Consider the following 23,998-nt stretch of genomic DNA (forward strand, 5'->3'; position numbering starts at 1 on the left):
TGAATAAATAATGACATTGATTTAGCCTCAGCAGGCCCAGGAAATGACTAATTCACATTGCAAAACAACATTAGCCGAGATAAACGAAATAATGATAATCAGTCCTTTTGTCTTTACATGCACGTTCTCCTTTGAGGAGCTCTTTTAATTCAACCAGTCGGATTTAGATTTTGCTTTATTTTCTTTATTTTTTTTAAAGACTAGTAGATGTTTGTTTGACAAATGAATAGAACTCCAAGAAAAGTTTCTATAAACATTATTTTGCCTGGAATTTCTGTGGATTTCTTCTGAAAACAAGCCAACAGCAGCCCACTAACTGTCTCTATCTCAGTTCTCAAATGTCATGGAGTAGCTGTCCATCATTCTCTCTGCCTTTTGTCTTCTCTGTTGTTTCTTGCCTTTCTCCCGGAGAACATGACAATTTTCAGAGAGGGAACAGATGCAGAGGACTGCCTGACCAGAGGAAGTCTCCCTCTCCATTTAGACAGGATGACAAGTGAATAAGAGGAGTGTGTGTCTGTGTGTGCATGTTTGTGGGTCCTTTATAAAGGGATTACCATATGAAGACGCCTCATGTGAAAGCAGGAATACTCAGCGGGATCTGGCACTGGTGGAAGCACACACACAAACATACACTCAGCATGTTTGTGTGTGTGTTCTCTCTCTGTACACAGAGGGAACAAAAACAGGTAAAGGAAGAGAAGAAATGGATATGATGAGGAGTTTTAACTCTTAGACACACAGAGAGAAGAGGTGAAAGTTATCCGCGATACACAACTCATTTTGCTCCAAAACTGTGCGGTCACTATTTCTGTGACCCAAATGATTGAATGCCCCGCATTAAAAAGTTACAAGCAGCACACAAAGCTGTCGTTGTGTGCGCTGTAAAAAATCGTCACTAAGGAAATTTCCACCTGTACATTTGTTATCCACCGTATCTCACTAAGTTTAAAGAAGCACTTTTAATTTGTTTATTGATTGTTATTATTATTATTTTAAATCTATATTGATGAATGTTGGTAGGTCCCCGCCTTTGACAAAACACTTTAGAACATAAACTATTTGGTCTAGAAAGTAAAAAGAGTCCCTGTAGGAAGTAAGACGTTTTTTATTGTCCAGTGTAAAAAGCAAAGGATTTTCACCTTGGAGAGAGTTTGAACCATAAGTGCATCAGTGTTTAATGAACTGTTGTGTGGAGGACACATTTATGGGCAGAAGTGCAGGATTCTTGAGACAGGAATAAACTTTAAACAAGCTTTAACGCTTCCGGTTCCAGAAAACCAAAAAGAAAGCCCAAAATCTGAATGGTGACAGGGTACCATTCCAAAGACTACAAACATACTCAGAAAAGTCAGGGAAAGCAGAGCAAGGAAACGAACAACAATGTGGAAAATAAAACACAGGACAGGGGGAGACTCAGGAAATGGATACATACAGGTGGGGAACACAGCTGAAACTAATCAAGGACGAAGGGACAAGGAGGGCAAAATCAAATAAAAACAAACAAACACCAGAGGCAAAAATATTATCAACATAAAACAGGAAGAGAAAATTATCTGTGGAGCCCATATACATGCATGGACTCAACATATGGGTAATGACCAGAGATGGGCAGTAACCCTTTACAAGTAATGTCCAACATCCAGGGACCATTCTTGTCTTGTGGGAGAGGTTTAGGGAACAGTTTTGTTTGTTTAGATTTAGTTTGTTTCTGCTTTCCTAGATTTTTCTATATTTATCTGACAGATAAACCCAATCCAATACTAGTGATGTTAGTCTTGCTATAGAAGACTATAGAAAATACACAAGGTTCATAATGTACATCCATGGTTTCACTTCCTGCTGGTAAATCTTTTGATGCATGTCATACTGTTCTCTTACATTTCCTGTTGCTCTCTGCAGTGACTGTTCAAATAAAGGCATCATTTTTTTAAAAAATTTTTTAAATGTTTATTTTACCAGAGCTAGAGTAAAAATGCTCAAATCTGCTCTAGCTTCTCATTATGTACACTGATCTTTTTCATAAAGACAGGAATAATAAGACTTGTTTGTTTGTTTTTCAGCGACTCTAATTGTCAAACCAGACCCAGTTACAGGCCAAATAATTGTTTACATCAACAAAACAAGTTGAGCATTTAATACTGTACTATAGGACTGGGCTTCTAGTCAATTCTACTTGTGTCTAGCTTGATAATCAGTGTATGGTCAGCTTACAGCATACAGTATAAGCTAGACAACTTTTTTTTCTCTTGCAACTACATAAAAAACACATGCAAGAGCAACAGTTTCTTCATGTGTAATCAGGCATCCTCCCCTCCCCCTTCTTCAAAAATGAATCTGCTTCTAGGGTGTGAAGATCTCTGTGTTAAAACCACAAAACCAGATACAAATTGAACTTAAGAATCCAACTTTATTCATGTTAAAGTGATAATTCAAATTTAATAAACAAAACACTTTATTTATCAGGCACAGAGAGCACCAGATGAGACAAAACATCAAAAAATCAACAACGCAAAAACGTCAATGCTATCTAAAATGACCAATCGCAAATTTATCCGAATCATAGCCAGGCTGTGTAGAGCTGTAGTCATCAGTGCAGAGGTTAAACAATAAAGGCGATAAGACATAAGTTAGCCAACACCCTCTATGTCCAGTCTGTAATAAATCAATAATGCATGAAATGAGTCCAGGTGAAAGCTCAGGGCCATGCAGAGATGTTTGAAGTTAGAAAGGGGCACGTAGAACCAGGCTGAATAACAACAACCCACATTCATCAAGAATCGAATATGGAATCGTATCATACTATATCACTGTCATTAGGTGTTGACAATGCAACGCAAACATGTTTTTCTTGATGGGTACAGTGTTGCTGTTGAGGGGTTACTGCTGCTCCTGCTGCTGATAGTGCTGGAGGGCAGGGCTGTGTTGATCTGAGACTGTAGACATTTAAAGTCCATAGGAGAGATGGTCTCTGATTAAACAAGTGTTATGAGACAATAACACATGGAACCATAAAGCAACAAATTAAAAAAAAAAACTGTGGGAAATAAACTCTGCTCTCTTCCTCCTTCCATCTCCTCATCTCATCTATCTCTCCACTCCCTGCCCATCAGAGAACAAGGCACAATTTCCTGTTGCATTAATCTATTATTTAATTTTCCACACTTAACAACACCTAATCCATAATAAAGTAACGATAGAAAAATGTTATAGAACCAAAACAATTGTGTTTATTATTGTTTTTATACTTGAGTATCTCTGCAATGCAACAACTGGTACATGTGTTAATGTTACCTGTGCTCTTTGTAATCCAGCTGCTGAAGGATCCACTGCCTTTATCAGCCTCACACAGCTCATTCTGTCACTGTTTCCTGCTCCTGTCCTTTACAGGGCATGTCTGGACAATGTTATATCATGAGGAATAATCTAAAAAAAATCTATACACATAAAACACACACGTGCACATACAGTGACATTTTAGACCTTTCTCCAGAATACTGTGTATACTATGGCCACAAGTTTTCATCATGTTGCTGATCCAGAATCCTTCCCTTATTATTTATTCCTAGTACTATAATAATAAAATAATAAGAATAAAAAATAAAGGAATAAATATAAAATAATGTATTTGTGAGGATTTTGTTTCACTATCCACTCTGTGCAGGCAGAAAGCTTATTAAATGTTTAAACTGTAGAGATACATTAATTCTGCTGCTGTAAAATCAGTATTTTGTCATATTTGAAATATTAATCTAATATATCTGTTTCTTAATGTAACTTTTTTAAAACAGTGTGTTTTTTAAATATCATAATTATAATCATCTATAATTATGTGGATATGCATATTAGATAGTTTTTAATGAAATATAAGCCCTGTAACTTACTTTAAAATTAAATATGTTCCCTAAAAAGGTGGACAGAGCTACAGATCCATGACACCCTTACCCAGTTAGCTAGCAGCTAATGACACCACTACTTGTGCAGTTAATAAAAGGACAGGTAATGTTTTATCGCGCTGTTGCACACACAGCACGCTCATTTGTTTCAATTCGTCAGTTGCCACAAGACAACTTAACGTGTACGTAAAAACCTAATACTCCTGTGTGCTATAGACTATAGCGTGAGCTGTACATCCTATTTACTGGTTTCCCAATGAATTTGTGATTCCCCACAGCTCCGCACCGCCCAGGTGGCAAAAAATCTGGGCGCTCTTTGCGAGCTCGTTCCCAGCTCGTAACCAGCACGCTCTGCCGTCAAGGGCGAGCATTGGTTAATGGTAGTCATGTGTAAGCCAGATCCTTTTATTTAGCAAAATTGTGATTTGTAGTTAAATGTTACTGTTGAGGGGTACAGGCAGACTCCGCACATACACATAAAAGGGGCAGGTGCCCAAGCCCCCCCCCCCCCCCCCCCCCCCCCCCCACACGTGCCTGGTGCAGCTGCATAGTTGAATCCCAAAGATAATAATGTCTACATATTTTACTTTATTTTGACATTCATATAGAGCCATTATAATAGTGATAGCTCTGTGTTATGTTTTTGTTTTTCTGATATCAAAGTACTTTTGAGTTCAATTTGTGAGACTCCTTATCAACCAAGTCATAACGTAGCGCTGTCAGTCACACAGTCACAAATGTATTTATTTATTGAACCTGAGAAATAAAGCAAAACAAGTTAAAGTGAAATAAACTATCTGTTGACAGGAGATACAAGCAAATGAGGTACTTTATATTACACATGCAGCTGATGTTTAAGACAGCAGAAAATAGCAGCGTGTGTGTGTCTGTGTGTGTGTGAAGGAGAACGAGAGGGAGACACCAACAGAGTAATTTATCTTGTTATGGCAGCAGTATTGGCTGTGAACGGCTCCAGCCAGCCATCTGACCTGCAAGGTACAGCTCAATGCAAAAAGCATTATGCTAGTTATATGTCTTAAATTCCATACTCAGTTATTGTTGCCATGGCTTTTGTTTTACTTTATTTTCTTATTCCGCACTGATAAGTTATAATTCCAAGTCTTTGAGAATCTATCTCTTGTTAGGTGTATGCGTGTGTCTCGAATGGACAAATACAAACACAAAGGACTCTCGTAATGTTGAAGGTAGTTTTAAAGTCACTCATTTGTCATCTTTTTAATTCTGTGTGTGGTCTTTACTGGGTCCTTCTCTATGGGATGCCACAAGGCCAGTGACAATGGGTGGTCTTTGCTGGTATATTAGAGGATGTAGTTGATTTTACCTAACTATGATGTGAGATCAAGTGCAGCTCTTTGAGATGAATCTCTGTGGAAAGTCATCACATAATCAACAGGGTGAGAACAAAACTATTAAAACAACTGGGGAGCTTCAGTGCAAAAGTAAGATATAAGCTATGAGAATATGAGCTACGGATGAAAATAAATATGAGCTGCATGTGCTGATTGTTCACAGATAACTGTGCATGTTTAACTTCTAGCCAGTCATGATACTTTCATATGCACGTCGTAGGACAATGGTGTCAAGCATAAGGTTTGGGGTCCTGAATTGGCCTTGCAAATTCACCAATCGGCCCCATAGGATGGCTTTGGAAAATATTAACTGTATTTTTACATTTTATAGCAATATAAAACATTTTAGAAAGCATTATAAAGATTTCATTTTATGGCTTTAAAATAAATAAAGACCTCCAGCATTGGCCCTTCATACTGCACCAAAGTAATCAACTAAGACATGACAGAAAAGTTCCTGCATATTCTAATAAAATGATATTTTCTGTCAATTATAATTACAGGACAGTCTGACCATTGAGCTACTTTCTGTAATTTTACACTTTTATTTCTTTAAATTTAAGTCCAAAGAGCTGCACTGACAGATTTCTTTCATTTACCACAGCAGAGATGTATTATTTAAATTGCACTTCTTTTTCTTACATTAAGATATGTCAAATGTGTAGTTAAACATCTTTACACTGACAGAAAATAGAGTTTCACAAGTCCGGTCCATGTCTTAGGGTATAGATACTGGAAGATACTGGCAGCAATTTGGCAACCTGGGACTATGAAATGTTAGTGAATTCAGTGGCTTTAGACACTGATTCATCCATTTGCTTAATTGCTTATCCATTTCAGCGTTGTGGGGGCTCGAGCCTATCCCAGCTGTCATAGGACAAGGGCAGCTAAGTAATTGGTGATGAGTGCATTACACATGGAGAGGGGCTTTATTTTAGTTCAGAGATTGTTTTTTAATGAGTCATCAAACAATGAGGAAAGCAATAAAAGAAATTTAATATCAATCTAAAAACCTTTCAGCTAGTCTGCTGATTTAAGCTTCAGGGGATAGACAGAGGATAGCAGGGGCAAGACTTTTTGTTGCATCCACCATTCATGGGTACAAAAACATATATAATCAAAAAAGATATTAAAAATGCTAAATCAGCACTACAAGATAGCCGATTATTTCAAGATTGTTCCCTAACCAAATGCTTTTTAAATGTGCTTGGTCAAAAGTGCTCAGGCTGCAAGCAAACTATAAAAAGAAACTCTTAAATAGTTAAAAACACATTTGTCTGTTTATCATGAGTGCAAAATACAGTGAATGACAAGTAAACAGCGAATATCTGCTTCCTGCAACTGTCAACCCGATTATTCCGATTTCACGGAATCCACTGTTAAGAAGGGAAGAGTGTATCAGTCTTTAGCCTGAAAATCAGTCATTGCTTTAGGAAATCCAGCCACCCAGAAGGTGAGTGACTGACATCTTTTCTGCACACACAAACACACACTGGCCTTCATTCATTCCCTAAACACCAATGTTAACCTGAACTGAAACCACGAAATGCCACAGAATGTCGGCAAAATGTCTGCACCTTAGAGGATTTCATCATCTTTTATATCATAAAAGTGTAGCACTCACACACCCTTCATGCCCAGTGAAGTGTGCAGAACAGAGGATGAGAACAGAAAGTCGTTCTACAGTAAAGCGGGCGCGTACGCGTCAGCTGATGAATGGTCTCTGACACTTGAATATGAACTTTGTCAAACTCCACATTAGCTGTAGCTTGTTTGTGTGGCTTTGTGCATGCATTTAGACGTGGACACATGCATTTGTAGTCCCGTGGCTTAAAACTGGCTTAAGTAATGTGAAAGAGCAAAGTAGTTCACGTAATTGTGAATAATGCGGACACTAATAGTCTAGTTTATTCCTGTCCTTCAGCATGATGCTGCCCTCTTTGCTCATTAACTGTGTGACCAGTTGAATTTCACGGTTCATGGCTCTGGCAGTGGTTTCCTCTAAGGAGGCAGTTTTAGCTCACAGGCATCCGACACTCAGCTCAGACAGGGTAATTTAAGTGCATGGATGCTTTTAGACTGGTTTTATTAGAAAATACATACACAAAAGAACTCATTGTGACTGATTAGTAAGTAAAAAGATTGCAGATTGTTGATGCACTCTTCTGGAACATTCACACTCAAGGGAGTCAGATGTTTTCTACTCTGGCTGATCATTACCTGTGACAGTGCTGCACTTAAAATCAGCAGCTCCATTTGACGTCTGTGTAGCTATTTGTGTGTTTGGGCAGCCCTGCAAAATGGTAAACTCTGTGTAGTGCTCCATATAGTGTGGTGTGAGTGATTTCAGGCACGCCACCAAAGCATTTCTAATGCAACCAATTATCTTTTTGCCCATTCAGCTCCATGTAACCATCAGCAAGACGTCTGTGAAGGTGGTACTGGATTGCTCAGTGGTTGGGGAGAAATACATTAATGCAGCTGGTAACATCACCACCGATGGAATGGAGGTCCTCGGAAGGACGGTTCGATCCAGAGGTAGACAAGACAGCTCTGCTCCGGTTAGTATGAATACTTCTTTGGATCAATGTAAAAAGGAAGCATTGACTACAACGTGTATTAACAAATGCAGATGTAGGTTTTGTTTCAAGACAGCAGCCGATAGGATGACTTGAAAAATGAACAGGCAAAGGTAAAGTTGCTTCTTGCTAGAGTTATTTTACAATCTGTTTCAAATTACCAGAAATGACCAGGCACCTGAGTGAGTGAGTGTGTGTGCGTGTGCATGTGTGTGTGCATAATTATGGCCTGTTAAGTGGCAGCCATAAATATTCACAACCATTTCATTAAGTCACTCAGTAGGAGTTCATTTTATTTATTGCAAGTGGAAATGCACAAAGTGCTTTATATATTCTGTGTTAGCTGTTCTCTACCCATTAAATAGCACAGGCACTCAAAAAAAAGAGCTTTTGGCAGACACAGTGAGGGATGAAGGTAAGATATCAGAATCAGAATCAGAATCAGAATCAGAATACTTTATTGATCCCTGGGGGAAATTATTTTTTGTTACAGTGCTCCATTTTAAACCAACATTAAGACAAGACAGACAATACGCTAACTAAGAATAGTACAATATATACATATATATACATACATACATACATAAGTCACTTATAAATAAATATTTGGAAAAGAAACATGTGTAGTTGTAGCAGCAAACAGTGTGTTAAGTGGATGCGTTGTACAGGGAGATGGCCACAGGCAGGAATGATTTCCTGTGTCGTTCAGTGGTGCTTTTCGGTAATCTCAGTCTCTCACTGAACGAGCTCCTGTGACTGACCAACATGTCATGGAGTGGGTGGGAGGTGTTATCCAACATTGTCTTTATCTTGGACAGCATCCGCCTCTCCGACACCACCTTGAGGGAGTCCAGCTCCATCCCCACAACATTGCTGGCCTTACGGATCAGTTTATTAAGTCTGTTGGCATCTGCGACCCTCAGCCTGCTCCCCCAGCATGCAACAGCATAGAGGATCGCACTAGCCACCACAGACTCATAGAAAATCCTCAGCATTTTCTGGCAGATGTTGAAGGACCTCAGTCGCCTCAAAAAATAGAGACGACTCTGGCCCTTCCTGTAAAGTGCTGTGGTGTTTTTAGCCCAGTCCAGTTTATTGTCAATGTGTACTCCAAGGTATTTATAGTCCTCCACAATGTCAACACTGACCCCCTGGATTGAAACAGGGGTCAAGTGTTTCCTGGTCTTCCTGAAGTCCACGATCAGTTCCTTGGTCTTTGCCACGTTGAGCTGCAGATGATTCTGCTCACACCACGTGACAAAGGAGTCGACCACAGCCCGGTACTCTGTCTCATCATCCCTGCTGATGCATCCAACCACCGCAGAGTCATCAGAAAACTTCTGAAGATGGCAGGTCTCTGTGCAGTGGCTGAAGTCTGTGGTGTAGAGGGTGAAGAGGAAGGGGGAGAGGACAGTCCCCTGTGGTGCCCCTGTGTTGCTAATCACCTTGTCAGACACACACTGTGGGAGACGTACATATTGTGGTCTTCCTGTCAGGTAATCAACAATCCAGGACACCAGAGAAGCATCCACCTGCATCGCTGCTAACTTATCACCCAGGAGGGTCGGCCTGATGGTGTTGAAAGCACTGGAAAAGTCAAAAAACATGACCCTCACAGTGCTTGCCGGCTGGTCCAGATGGGTGTAGACACGATTGAGCAGGTAGATGATGGCGTCCTCTGTTCCGAGACGAGGCTGATAAGCGAACTGAAGGGGATCCAGATGTGGTCTTACTATGGGTCGCAGCTGGTCCAGGATGAGCCTTTCCAGGGTCTTCATGATGTGGGAGGTCAGTGCCACGGGCCTGTAATCCTGGGGGCCACTGGGACGAGGCGTCTTTGGTACAGGGACGAGGCATGATGTCTTCCACATCACCGGGACCCTCTGCAGACTCAGACTCAGCATAAACAGTTTATGAAAGACTCCACACAGCTGGGGGGCACAGGCCTTGAGGACAAGGGGACTCACTCCGTCTGGTCCAGCAGACTTTCCTGAGTGAAGTCTCCTCATTTGCATCTCAACCTGGTATTGAGTGAAGGTGATGGGTGGGGGAGGGGTGTCAGGAATCTCACAGGAGGCAACATGTGAAGAGAGAGGCTGGCACAGTGGTGTGGCTCTGGATTCCAGGCTGACTGCAGGTGAGGTTGTGGGGGTGGGAGCAGACACTGTGGTGTCGAATCTATTGAAAAACAGATTCAACTCGTCGGCTCTATTCTCACCTCCCTCAGCTCCCCTGCTGTTGGTTGGCCTGAATCCAGTGATGGTCTTCATGCCCCTCCACACCTCTCTCATGCTGTTCTGCTGGAGTTTCCACTCCAGCTTCCTCCTGTAATTGTCCTTAGCCTCTCTGATCTTGTCCTTTAGTAACACCTGGACCTTCCTCACCTCCTCTTTGTTGCCCCCTCTGAAAGCCCTCTTCTTGTTGTTGAGGAGGGCTTTGATGTCCTTAGTCACCCACGGCTTGTTATTTGGGTAACAATGAACAGTCTGAGCTGGAACAATAGAGTCGGTGCAGAAAGTTATGTAGTCTGTGATACACTCAGTAAGCCCATTGATGTCCTCGGCGTGAGGCTCACAGAGTGTTTCCCAGTCGGTCACCTCGAAACAGCCCTGTAGTTCCGCTATTGCCTCCTCTGACCACCTCCTAACAGTCCTGGTGGTCACAGGTTCCCTCCTCACAATTGGCACATAGCGGGGGGTGAGGTGAATCAGGTTATGATCTGACCTACCAAGTGGGGGGAGGGAGGAGGAGCTGTATGCATCCTTGACGTTAGCATACAGTAAGTCTAAAGTTTTCTCTCCCCTGGTGGGACAGTCCACATATTGTTTGAATGTTGGTAGTGTATTGTCCAGTGATACATGGTTGAAGTCACCCGAGATCACAATAAAGGCACTCGGGTGCTGAGTCTGTAGCCGAGCTATGGCAGAGTGGATAGTGTCACATGCAGCTGTGGGGTTAGCAGAGGGGGGAACATAAACAGCCACCAAGATGACGTGAGAGAATTCCCTGGGTAAATAATACGGCCTGAGTCCAACAGCACACAGTTCAGTGTCCGGGCAACAAATCCTTTCTTTGATTGTTATGTTGGCAGGGTTACACCACCGGTTGTTAACTAAAACAGCAAGCCCACCTCCTTTACGCTTACCGCTAGCGATGCTGTCCCTGTCCGCCCGAACAGTGTGGAAGCCTTCCACGGAAGCATTCTCATCGGGAATGACCTGGTGCAGCCATGATTCGGTGAAACACATCAGGCTACACTCTCGGTATTCCCTCTGACTCCGTACCAGTGCTGAGAGCTCGTCGATTTTACTTGCCAACGATCGCACATTTCCCATCACGATAGACGGCAGACACGGTTTAAACCTCCTCCTCGCTTCGAGCCTCCGCTGTCTCACCGTCACCTTTTTTCTTCTCTTCTGTCCTTGACCTCTGCATCCCCGATGTGTTTTCCTCCAAATTTCAGCTGGTACTTCTGCGGGCACTTCTGCGGGCCTGGCCAGCGAGCCGGCCGGCATCAGGGCGATCAGCTGATCTCTGGAGTAAACAGTCCGTGCGTGTAGGAGATGTGCCGCGGTCCCGTTCCATGATAAAAGTAACAGTTCCACGGCCACCAGAAGAACAAAAACTCTCTCAATCCACATGATTGAGTAAGAGATAGAAAACGGAGGAAAATACAAGTCAGAAGAAAAAAGAATACGTAAGAAAAAAGAGCTAAACTAAGAGAAAAGCAGGAGCGACTGTAACAGGCTGCACGCTGGTTGGCGCATGCGCACTTATGCGCATGCGCCAACCAGTATTTCCAAACCTGGGCGTTTGGAAATACTAAGTATTTCCAAACGCCCAGTAGTAAATGTATACTACTGAGCTTTTCCAAAGAAAAATATTAGCTGATAAATGCTCTTTAATTATATTTTCTCTACCTAACAGATTGTTCTCCACTGCCAGTGAAGAAAATGGCTATTTATTTAAAAAATGTCTACTGGCTTGCCAACAGTATTTGCAAAAAGCACGTGAAAATGGAACTTGTTGTACAGAAGAATCAATTTAGTCTAACAATTCTATGTTTTAAGTGGCAACAAATTGAACTGGAAACAATTGTAAACATGTTCGTGTTCATAATTAACTTTGTGTTTAGTTGATTTAAAGGAGTACAAGTGTAACAGAATAAAATCGTACGCTCACTGGGTGCTTCATTAGTTACACCTTGTTAGCAACCGTTTCAACCCCGATTTGTCATCAGAGTTGCCTTAATTCTTTTTGGTACAGATTCAACAAGGCGCTGGAAATATTCCTCACAAATACTGGTCCATGTTTACATGACAGCTTCGCAAAGTGATTTCAGATATGTCAGCTGCACATCCGTGATGTGAATGATGTAGTGACTGTGGAGGCCAGCCGAGTATTACTAGGTAGGCTGTGATCATGTAAATGATGCCCTGTTTGTACTTAAGGGCCCAAAGTGTGTCAAAAAATATCCCTTAGAAATTGAGACTCATCTGACCAGCTAATGTTTTTCCAATATTCCCATTTTAGTGAACTAGTGATAACTGCAGCCTCAGTTTCCTGTTCTTAGCTGACAAGAGTGACGTGTGGTGCGGTCTTCTGCTGCTGTCCCCCATCTGACATGCAGATTTGACTCGCTTTACCTTCAGAGCTTTACCAATCTAAGCTCTTCCTTAAACTGGTTGTAACGAGGGGTTATTCGAGTTACTGTTGCCTTCCTATCAGCTTAAAGTAGTCCAGCTGTTCTCCTCTAACCTCTGGCATCAACGAGGTACTTTTTACTCAGATACACACTCACTGGATGTTTTTTTCTATTTTGGACCATTCTGTGTAAACCTTAGGGATGGTTATGCTGGAACATACTAAATCATCAGCTTGCAAAATACTCGGACCAGCCTGTCTGGCACCAACAACCATGCCACATTCAAAGTCACTTAAATCACCCTTTTTTCCCATTCAAATGCACCACTTGAACTTCAGCAGGTCATCTTAACCATCTCTACATCCCTAAATGCATGGAGTTACTGCCATGCATTTGATTAGATATTTGCTTTAACGAGCACTTGAACAGGTGGACCTAATAAAGGCTCTGGTGAGGGTATAAAGAGACATGTAGCATTTGTCAGTGAGCTCAAATTATGAAATGAAAATGGGTCAAACCCCCAAACGATTCACAGCAAATCCGTATCTTTTGGTCTTAACATTAGTTCCAGCTTTACTGTAAGAACACAGGCTCTTAAATTCCAAGACCCCCTGCGGTGCTGCAATAGAAGCACTACATATATAATTACAAGCTGTGCCACATCAGCAGCAGGGGAGCGCTCCTGTCTTTAGGAATGAAAAACCTCTGAGCCAAGTTTTTACTTACTGTCATACATTTTCCCAATAAATTGAACTGCATATGGTATTATTTATCATCTGATGATATTATGTAAATAAGGGTGTTGGGTATCTTTTAAATTAAATGTAATTTAACTGATTTTTGTTTAATGACCTTAAGACTTTTATCAGCTGATCTGAAAACAAATGTGCATCCCATCATTATAATTGACAAAGTAAATCTGATGATTATAGGAATAATGCAACAGTGTAAAGAAATACAGTTTTCTACTATATTCAGCATGAACTCGGTGTCCTAGATGAAACTGCTTTATTTATTTATTTTTAAGTTTAAGTGAGGGTTTCCGAAAATATAGGTTGTCTCTGATTGTATATGCATTACACTGGAAACAATGTTGACGAAGTTTGAGGTATTGGGAATGTCAACACTGCTTTTCTAATAAAATAAACAGTGTACGGGAGCAGAGCCCCTCTTAAGTTTTGATGCTAAAATTTCGAAATGAATCAGACATAAGCCAGGGACATAATTTATAGCCAGGCCAAGACTAGCGGATCATTGAGAACATCCAGTTTGTTTATTAAAGCAATCAGCTAGACTCCATATATCTGTCTTCCAGCACATTTCAGCTTGTTATTAAAGCTCATAAGCAGCCAAGCTGTCTGTCTTCTTGCTTCTTATCAACACAGAAACACAGCATTACAAAAAATCCTGGGTAATATTCAGTTTCTAATGCAACTTTTCTTTTAATTCAGCATTTTATTTACCTAATGTACATCGCAACTGCAGTATTAATGCAGAGGTTATGTGTATATCCATATGTACTCATACATGCACATGTGTTTACAGTTCCAGCTCCAGATGTTTGACATTATCTGCAGTACTTCCTGGGCCAGCAGAGATAAGTGTTGTGAGCTGCCAGCATTGGTAAGTAACAATTTGGTACGTACCTGATCTCTCTTCTTCTGTGCATTATTCACAGAATATTAAAACTCCATATAAATAAAGTGATAAGTATGGTTCCAATCAAAGCCAAAATGCTCATTCAATTAATTTAGTTTAATGTGAAAGAAATTCTCTTAATGAGACCAGTTGCGTATTATGCATATACAAAAAGTCACAAAAAGTGTGTGTCTGCCTTTATGGTAGCACCAATCAATTAACGCCCCAGGCATAAAATGTAATCCACTGAGCAAACACTAAGATCCTTATTAATTGCACACCTGTACAATAGGGTTCAAAATGCAATGTCTCAACGTACTAACCAATTTCTCCGAGGCCTGAGTGTTATCAACACATCACTGGGTAATAAAATGCATGGCAGTTACTGTCATGAGTGCGGAAACTCGCAATGTCTGAAAAATTAAATACATTCAAAAATTAAATAAATTCAAGGTGATGAACTGCATTGACTTGTTTATTTTCAGTGTGATGTTTTTAAGCTAAGTTGCACAGCTAACACAAAAAAGTCAACTCTTACTGTAATGCACACAATGTGTTTCTTTGGCTGCCAACTCCCCCTACATGATCAGGAGTTGAGCAGCCAAACTTGGCAGGTAAGTAGATATTATGATATCACCATGTTGCCTAGTAACTACCTTGCAACAAAGGCCTGTTTTTAGCAGAGCCCTTGAGTAAGTCGGAGTCTGTCGGCAGGGGTTCAGAATTCGGGTCGTCACATGGGTCATGTAGCCTTCAGTGCTAGTGGTTAGCTGGCAATTAAAATGTGTGCTGGGGCTGGGACCCAGCGTTTTGAGCTTATTTTGTATTTCTAAAGACAGGTATGGTTTAGCGAACGTAATGTCCTTATGTAAGCGGGCTCCTCTATACACAAGAAGAATGAAATGAAAATCCCAAGACTACTAAATTCATGATTTTTTTTTTTACTGATTTTTTTGAGTGTTTGCATTTTCAAATATGCTCCATACTCATTACATACACATTCAAAAGTACAGATTACTCAATGAAAAAGTAGGCATGCAAAAAAGTATTGATTACTCCGTCGTATTGAAGTATATTTTTGAAAATAACTTTATTTAAATGCACTTTGTAAGGACATTGTTTGCATTTACAGTTTGTAAATAATTATGCAGTTGTGTAGCAATAATAAAGAAAAGAGTTTATGCTGCATTTAAACTGAAAATACATTGTTTTTGACTTTTTTAAGAGGAAAGATATGTTTTTCTGTTAGAAAAAGATGCAATTTTAGCTGGTTTGTCCAAAGAACTCCAAAGTATGATATGAGATTTGTGGAATATGAAAAATATTAGTTTTACTGGGCTGTAAATTTAACACGGATCCAAACACCTAAGACAAACTGGCCAACGATAGCATGTATTACAAGTGTTATCTGTTTTTTTCCGGCAAAGTCTAAGCCTGTTTATGTGTGTTTTTAGTGCAGCTCAAGCCTGACCTGAATATTGACCAAAGAGACTGCACACACATTCTGTGAACTGTCTTTTCAGAGAGTTGAAGAGCAGTGCCCTCCCATGCCTCATGCCTGTACCTGCTCTCAGGACAGTAAAGGACCTCCAGGACCATCTGGACCACCTGTAAGACGATATTTATACACATTTACTCTTTAATGTAGTTACTTAAACACTCATACTCTGCCTTTTATGAACAAATCACTCCGATGTGGCAATCCTTTAAAAGTTTCCTCTGCTCTCTGTGCTTTTTATCCTTCTTTGTGTTGTTAGAAACTCAATTGAACTCTTTCTTTAGATCAGTTACTCATTCGCTTCATCTAGTCTCTCAAGACTCTCATCAACTAGAAAATTCTACAGAAGTAAAGAAAAAGTGTTTGGATGGTCATTAGTGGACACTGCTCGTAATGTCAAAGTCAATCCAACATTTTCAATGTGAACATACTTCGACTGAATTAATTTTAGTTACGGTCAGTGCTTTTCTCAAGACCAGTCTTAAAGTTATTGTCGATTTTACTCCACATAGAACTTCTATTCAGCAAGATGTTAATTTTGGGACTGAGACCTTAAATTTACCAGGGAAAGGTTAATTGATTTCTGCATAATCATACTTTTGCAATCAAATTTGTTACCTCCTGCTTCACAGTTCAGATACAGAAGCTTAGTCTAACTATAGTTTATGACAAAATCACAAAGACCAGAGCAAAAGACATCTAAATATGTAATATATCACAGTGTGAATAAACTCTAGATGGAACAGGGTGAATATATCCAGCAACACAAAAGGACATGATATCAAAGGGTAGATAAAAGTGCTTTTAGAGTCTACCCTGTGTTTTGTGACATATACACAATAACAAGTCTTTTTTCTTTTCATCAATTAATGCCTGAAGACACTTTTCCATTTCTTAGAGGCATTTTCTCTGGGGTGGCTGAATGTTAGAAAGAGTTGGGGTGTACATGCCAAACAGTTGTATTCCTCTCACGCAATCGCAGATTGTACCAGAATGAGGTCGGGAGATGAGAGCGACTAAATGAGCTAATTTGCAGCCCGAGACTTTTTGTCTAAATTCTTCTTTTTCTCTCTTCACCACTTTCATTTGCGCTATCGCTCCTTAAGTTCTCTCTCTTTGTCTTTGTCGGCACCTTTGGGTAGCAGAGCAGGAGAGGGGTGTAGATCCACACTGGTATAGTTTGAGAAAGTAATTATTGGGCGACTCCATTTATCACAGCCAAGTAAAATTCCCCCCTATGTTTTTTTCCTTGTCCAACGAGCCAGATCTGCTTTCTCATTATATCCACAGGTCACAGCTCTCTCCCTCTGGATTTGTTAAACCTCCAGTTCTATAACAGAGGAAAGCTCTATGTTGTATAAAATATTCACATTTTATGGGGAAACTACCAAAGAATTGAAATTTCTCATGTAATATTTAGGATTACATATTGTTCTCTGTGTTTCTTTCATGTTTTCTATATACAGTCTCTTTTGCTTCTTCTGTTTTCCAGAGATTAATATAGCATAGAAAATACCTTAGCTTCTCACTTTTCATTGTTTTTCTCTGTTTTATTTATTTTACCTCCTCCTCCTGCTTGGGGCTCTTTCTCTCATTTTATTGTCGTTTTATGCCTCTCTGTAACTGTTTCTGTCGCTCTGTCTGTGTCTGTTACTCTCGCCCACATTGAATGGGCTTCTTAAATCACATTTTAACTGCAGGATATGGGAATAGATGAATGGCATGATGGCGAAATCATAGCTGCTTTTGTGCTAAAACTACACACTGTAGTCACTGGGATTTAGAGAAAGGATGAAAAATTATCACAACTCCCCTTGTTAAAAACGATATAACAGTCGGTTCACGTGTATGTGAAAACAGATTTACTCTTCTGTTGTTGCAGTGCTAACACTTTGTTCTCTCAAAAAAAAGGGGGGGGGGGGGGGGGGTGTTAAGCTCAATCAAATAAAGCTGTAAAATAAACGTGTATCAGGTAGATGGATACCTGATACAGCGTCTAATACTACAGTCACATTGGGGGGGACACAGTAGTTGAAGATTACAGTTCAACTAAAATTAATGCAACTGTGTGAAATGAATTTGCAATCTAGTTGCATTTGAAATGGTTGCATTAAAGATGGGGAACAGGTCTGCAATCACTGGCACTCGGTTGCTTCTTACTAAAGCAAGCGAGCACCAAACGGGACTTTGGTACAAAGATGGCAATAAAAAGGTGGTAAGATGGCGTTTGTCAGCCATCAGTTTGCGATTAAATGGGATCAAGTAGGCAGTTACATTTAGTCTAAATTGGTGAACATCGTAAATCTGTTGCCATCTACATACACATACATTTACACTAAACATATTATTAACACTGTAACTACTTACATTCAGAGTCCAGCCACAGCCTCTTACACTTGAAATAGAAGTTCCGAAATTCCTCCTCAAATAGTGACGTAGTTGCTGCAGGATGGTGATTTCATTGCATTTCATTAAAGATGTATGCTGTGCATTCCACCCTGTAAAAAGAACAGTTCCTTAAAAAACTAAAATTACTGTGACATTCATCCTCAACAATGAGTGGATGTAAACTTCTGACCACAACTGTACTGGGGCTATAAACCAGAATACAGGCAGTGGGTAACCAGTCCAGTCGAATCTTCTCTTGCAATTAGACATCTTGCAGAGATGTTGCATATCCTGGCAGACTTACTTAGACTGATTTCAAGTGAGCCTGTAGATTGTAAATGGTAAAGTGCTTTACTGGGTCCTAAGGACCCCAAAGTGCTTTACACTATACACAATCATCCACCCATTCACACACTGGTGATGGTAAGCTACAGTGTAGCCACAGCCGCCCTGGGGCGCACTGACAGAGGTGAGGCTGCCGGACACTGACCACCACCAGTAGGCAACGGGTGAAGTGTCTTGCCCAAGGACACAACGACCGAGACTGTCCAAGCTGGGGCTCGAACCGGCAACCTTCCGATTACAAGACGAACGCCCAACTCTTGAGCCACGATCGCCCCTGATTGTATCAGTCTGTGTTTATAAATTAGATGCTAATTATTTGCAAGACTTTGCTAATCTGTCTGAGAGTGACTGTAATAAGTCCAAGTTGGACCACAGTTGTTAGAAACAGGTTGACTACCATCAAATAACCATTGCAATTAGCTAGCGATTAAAAGTGGTCACCTAGAAGTTGAATATTTTGCACACTGGGATAATTGTAGAAAAATATTAAATGGGTAATTTCAGTAATGTCATGAAAACAAAAACAAGGAGCCAAATAAGAAACTGTAATAGCAGAAAGAAAGTTTTTGTAATAAGCAGAAAATGCACTTTTGTCTGCTGTATTTTTCCAGTGTGCAGACTACGGACGTAATCACTCACAACAACGCTGAGCCTTTCTTCCTCAGAGTAATTTTTATGTTTGCATTCACTGCCAGATGTACGTCTTTTCCTGCCTCACGCAGCAGCAGACCTCTTCACATTTCAGCATTTCAAATACTATTGATTGGCGGAGCTGAACTGCAATCTGTGCCGTCTGATTTGGCACAGACTCAACTTAACGCTGAACGTCAGTCAACAATCAATCTAAAATAAGGAAAGCAAGACATGCTCAACCTGCCATGTCTGTTTGTTCAAAATGAATAGTGCCCATGCTGTTTGAGATCCAAGCATTATTTAAAAAATGTAAATTTCCCTTCGGCATAAAATTGCTAAGTTGAACAATAATTGCTCCGTTTTTTCCACATTCATTAAAGTCTCGTGGAAAAATCCAAATGTAATTACATGTGCTGTTACTGTTGGAAGCTCATTTCAGTTTCTCTGCAGGTTTTTCCGTGCCTCCAGCAAGTGCTCTGATTGTTTAGAAGAATCCATTAAAACAACAGAAATACATTTTTGAACTGATGAACAGGCCCAGTCATTTTAAGTACTACTTTTCCCCTGATGTGATTTTACAAAGACACAGTCGTCATAGGCCCATTTCACCATTGATTCAAAGTATTTCAAAATAATTCTAGGGGTCATTGGTCATTGTCATCATTCCTGTCCTACCTGACAAAATGAATGTGCCAGTTCAAAGCTTCATGTTGGGATATTGGCTGTCATCTGTAGGTTTTTTTGTTAATAGAGTTGTGGCCCAGGAGCAAACCTTTGGCTGTCTAACAATGAGTATTCCTCCACATTGAAAACTAAAAACACACTGGAAAAAACCCTTTTGATTTGGTTAACTTGATCTGCTGTTACATTCGCCTTTATTAAACTTTGATTATGGTTTTGTTAACTAATTGAGCCTGTAAATTCTGTCACTTTACGTTTAAGTACATAATCCAAGACCAGCACACACATAAGGAATCCCTGCAGAGAGCACTGACTACATCTAAAAGAGACAATATATCCTACGTCTACCAATTAAAGCAAACTGATTGGTGTTGACTTCCAATTGATAGAAATTATCGAAAAGAAAATGACCTCTTGTTTTTACCACATCTGCATGTCTCTTCTCATATTCCTCCCACCCTTGTCTCGTCTGGTTAAATACTTCAGGAACTACCTAGTTGCCCCCAGCTTCCCAAGGCAGACCTAGTTAAGAAAACACAGGAAGGGGATATATCCCAAATGGGCCAATGATTAGCAGATGTGTGTTGCCTGTCCCTGGATAAACCTCGAGAAGGGTCAGCCCGAGGTTTATGGCTTTAGATTCTCGCTGTTAGTCACAGATGCAGCGTAATAAAGTGTAGAGCTCACAGGAGCAGTTTACAGCATTATGATCAGCGCTGGCTTCTCTCCATGAGCCTCACAATCCATTCATATGAAAGACACGTGGCGTTCTACGTTTAGCATATTTTTAAACATAAACCCCAGTTTCCATGTTTTAGTGGAAGTCTTGATACATTTACAGTCTTACAGCCCATGTTTTTTTCTTATTTCTGTTATTACCGTGTGTCTCTGGTGTTTGTTTCAGGGTGGTCCAGGCATACGAGGAGCCAGAGGAGACAGAGGCGAGCCAGGAGTGACGGTTTGTAAAATGCTCTTAAATTCTGGGACACTATTGTCCTGCTACAGTCTTGAACATTTACTGTATTTCACACGGTTAAGGCATGAAAAATGTTCCACAGTGGGAAAGCAGAATTGCTGCATGAGTTAAAAATAATGTTGAGACTGGATTTTGCCAGACGAAATTTTGGTGTGTTGTGGCAAGGAGCAGGTGGGAAATGGCTGCGAGTACGGCAGCCAGCATAAATGGGCATAATTTCTGTGACTTTTACAAAGGGATAAATTGAGCCTTGAACTTTGAAATATGTTTCTTGGATGACATCTGACCCCTTTAGTAGAGCCTTGTGATTTCACCTGTCACAGTTCAGTCAGACTGAAGTCTGCATGAACGAAATGAAGGTGGATCAGTTTGCAAAAGCCAGTGAGTTTGTCTCTCACAGTGTAATAAATTTAAATGGATGCCCGGATCATTTGTTTATTTTTGTGTGGTATTCTGCACGTGGTGGTCCACACCAGTGGGTCCAAGAACAAAGCAACCATCGCCTTCTGTTTAATGACACATTCAGTGATGAAAGTGTAAAATATCGGACTTTGAAAGAGTTTCAACAGCATTCAGGTTACATACCCGTAGTTTAAAGGAAGCTGATATTTGCAAGGGTATATCTCACTTGTCTAGTTTACCTCCACTCGCAGCCATCCTGACTGACTGTAATGTTTGGATCTGCTCTGGTTTTGGTATGGTCGTCTGTTCCAAACTTTTACTAAACATCCAGCTGCAGCAGTCGCTACAGATCCTGATCCTGGTGGAAATTTCTCTGAACAAAAACTCCCATGAGTGAAATTTAATCTTAGAAAAAAGTTCTGACGCTTTTTCTTCTTTGAAGGAGGCGACATTGGTGCTGCAGCTTGTGTTGAAAACCACACTACTGTCAGTCAGGGAAATAAGGTTGTATATCGCAACCATATGTCCCACTTTTTTACCTCAGCGACAGCACGTCAAGTGCGACACATGAAGTGTCCCACAAAAAAAAAACCCAAACAACATATAGTCAGTAATGACTGTATGTGATGTGTTTCATGGGTGCAATGGACTACCTAGTGCAAGTAGTCCATTGTGTTAGCTATGAAGAGAGATGTGGATTTCTGTACTGCAGGCACACACACACACACACACACACACAGTAGAGGATATTAATATACAGTGCTGTGCAAAGGTCTCGATTCACCCCTTATTTCTTCAGATTTTGTTTCCAAGGAGCCAGACTGAAGTGCTATTTTTTCACAACACATTCTCACTCCCAAAGCATAACATTTTACGCTAGGTGACAAATCGTCAATATGTTACACTTCCGGGCACCCAACACATCCCTAGATTACGAGATCGGAAAAAATGAGGAAACATGAGAACCATTTGGAATGAATCCACACATGTACATTCATTTTACTTAAATCACTTTGGAAAACACTATTAAAGTTTAGACTTAGAGACTTAGAGAGCTGTTAAGTGCTGGTTAAGGTTAGGGATAAGGTTAGGGCTGGAGTACATGGCTGGAACATGTATTACAACAGGATCATTCTACTGGAGTTCATCCATAACCCGGCACGTAGCATACGCAGACGGTCACCTTTCGCGTTCCTTAGGAACGCCGTGGGACTTGACCAATCAAAATTATATTGGGCCTCGGTAGTGAGAGCGGGCTATTTTTTCAGAGGAATTTTTACAAACTCTAGTTTTGCCTTCTATACTGTATTTACATGTATGTTTGCATGTGTTTCAATAACTTATTGCACTTTTTCCCTGTTTTTCTGGCAAAATATAAAGAAATGATTGGTGGATGAAGACTTTCCCACAGTACCGTATTCCTGCTCGATCAGTCTTACACCATTCGTACATCTGTGTCATCAGTATGCTCCTCCCTGAACTCATCTTTATTCAGTGAACTGGACATGTGTGTGCTTAATAGACTGGCAAATTACAGCAGGATTTTCCTATCCTCGGTCAGAAGGCACAGGTGACTTATATGATGAAAGAGAGGGTCCACAGCAATAATAATTAGGGTTCTTTTAATCCAAACATCTCCAGAAGTGAATTCGTGTGAGTATATGTATATGTGTGTGTGTGGTTCTGTAAAATAACAGAAATTACAATTAGCAAACAATTAAAGTCAACCAAACTGGTCTAAATAATACAGAAAGGGTTGAACAGAAATGACTAAACACCACCCCCTGGTGGACACAAATGGGCTGCTGCACAGGGATAGACTCCATCTTTACTTTGGGCAGCTCAGTTCACAAGGGTAGCGCCATTTTGGTCAAATCAGCGTGAATATACAGTGTCTCGTGGCTACACGAACAGCTGGAAAACTCTACTAAGCATCACCCAATGTACATAGCTAAGTATATGATAAGTTACAACCATAGAACAAACAAATACAAGGCACTTACTTATCATTCACGCACACGCACTACACATGTTCAGTACAACAGCCCAGCTCCACCAGCGCTATCAAGGTGGACCAGCGCAAACACAAACAAGGGATGGGAGGAATGTACCATCTTAGCAGTGGTTAGAGGGGGTCCGTGGAACAGTCTATATACACAAATCACAGGGGTTTTCTACAGCCGCCCCCTAATGTGTATAGCACATTAGTAAACATCAAAAACCCATGTGAATATAACTAAGGACGTTCAGCTGACAGTTCAGGTAACGTGATAAGTTTTGACACAGGCCGTTGGTATTTATGTTCCCCAATAGCGACTTCAGCTACTCGCACCTGTCCATCCGGGCTGGGAAACACCTGTGTTACCTGTCCTACGGGCCAGGAAGCCCGTGGGAGCTGATAGTCCACCACCATGACAGTCTGTCCCACTTTCAAAGGTGGAGTAGTCTGGTTCCACTTCTGGCGAGGCTGCAGTCCAGGCAGGTAGCGCTGAATGAACTGAGTCCAGAACCGGTCCGCTATGACTTGGCTGTGACGCCATTTTCGCCTTCCAAGTTCTTCTCTGGTGCCATATACTGCCTGGGGAAGGGAAGCATCGCGCCGCCCCATGAGCAACATATTTGGCGTGATCGGGTCAACATCTGCAATATCCGAGGAAACATATCCCAGTGGCTTGGAATTAAGTATGCCCTCTACTTCAATAAGAACAGTAAGCAACAAATCCTCTGGCACCGCTTGACCTTTGAGGGCAACTTGAAGTGCAGATTTGACTGAACGGATCTCCCGTTCCCAGGCTCCCCCAAAATGTGGAGCATGCGGAGGGTTGAAGTGGAAAGTGATGCTCTGTTCACTGAGCTTCTCCTGCAGTCGTGGCTCCATCACTTTGAATGCCTCCTGCAGCTCTCTGTCTCCTCCTCTGAAATTGGTGCCCTGATCACTCAGTATTTC

At 40.9% G+C, this 23,998-nt stretch overlaps 1 protein-coding gene across 4 annotated transcripts in view; it reads left to right on the forward strand.

Annotated features, from left to right (window-relative positions):
- The window catches only part of LOC101465895 (collagen alpha-1(XIV) chain), a 175,181-nt gene that overhangs the window by 103,987 nt on the left and 47,196 nt on the right, over positions 1 to 23,998 (forward strand). For all 4 annotated transcript variants that reach the window (XM_076889756.1, XM_076889754.1, XM_076889753.1 and 1 more), the window contains 4 exons: positions 7,669 to 7,827; positions 14,036 to 14,113; positions 15,652 to 15,738; positions 20,578 to 20,631. In XM_076889756.1, the coding sequence (XP_076745871.1) occupies positions 7,669 to 7,827; positions 14,036 to 14,113; positions 15,652 to 15,738; positions 20,578 to 20,631 (378 nt within the window). The remainder of the gene's footprint in view (positions 1 to 7,668; positions 7,828 to 14,035; positions 14,114 to 15,651; positions 15,739 to 20,577; positions 20,632 to 23,998) is intronic.

This window comes from Maylandia zebra, linkage group LG11 (genome assembly GCF_041146795.1).
Source record: "Maylandia zebra isolate NMK-2024a linkage group LG11, Mzebra_GT3a, whole genome shotgun sequence".
In the NCBI taxonomy this organism is placed as follows: domain Eukaryota; kingdom Metazoa; phylum Chordata; class Actinopteri; order Cichliformes; family Cichlidae; genus Maylandia; species Maylandia zebra.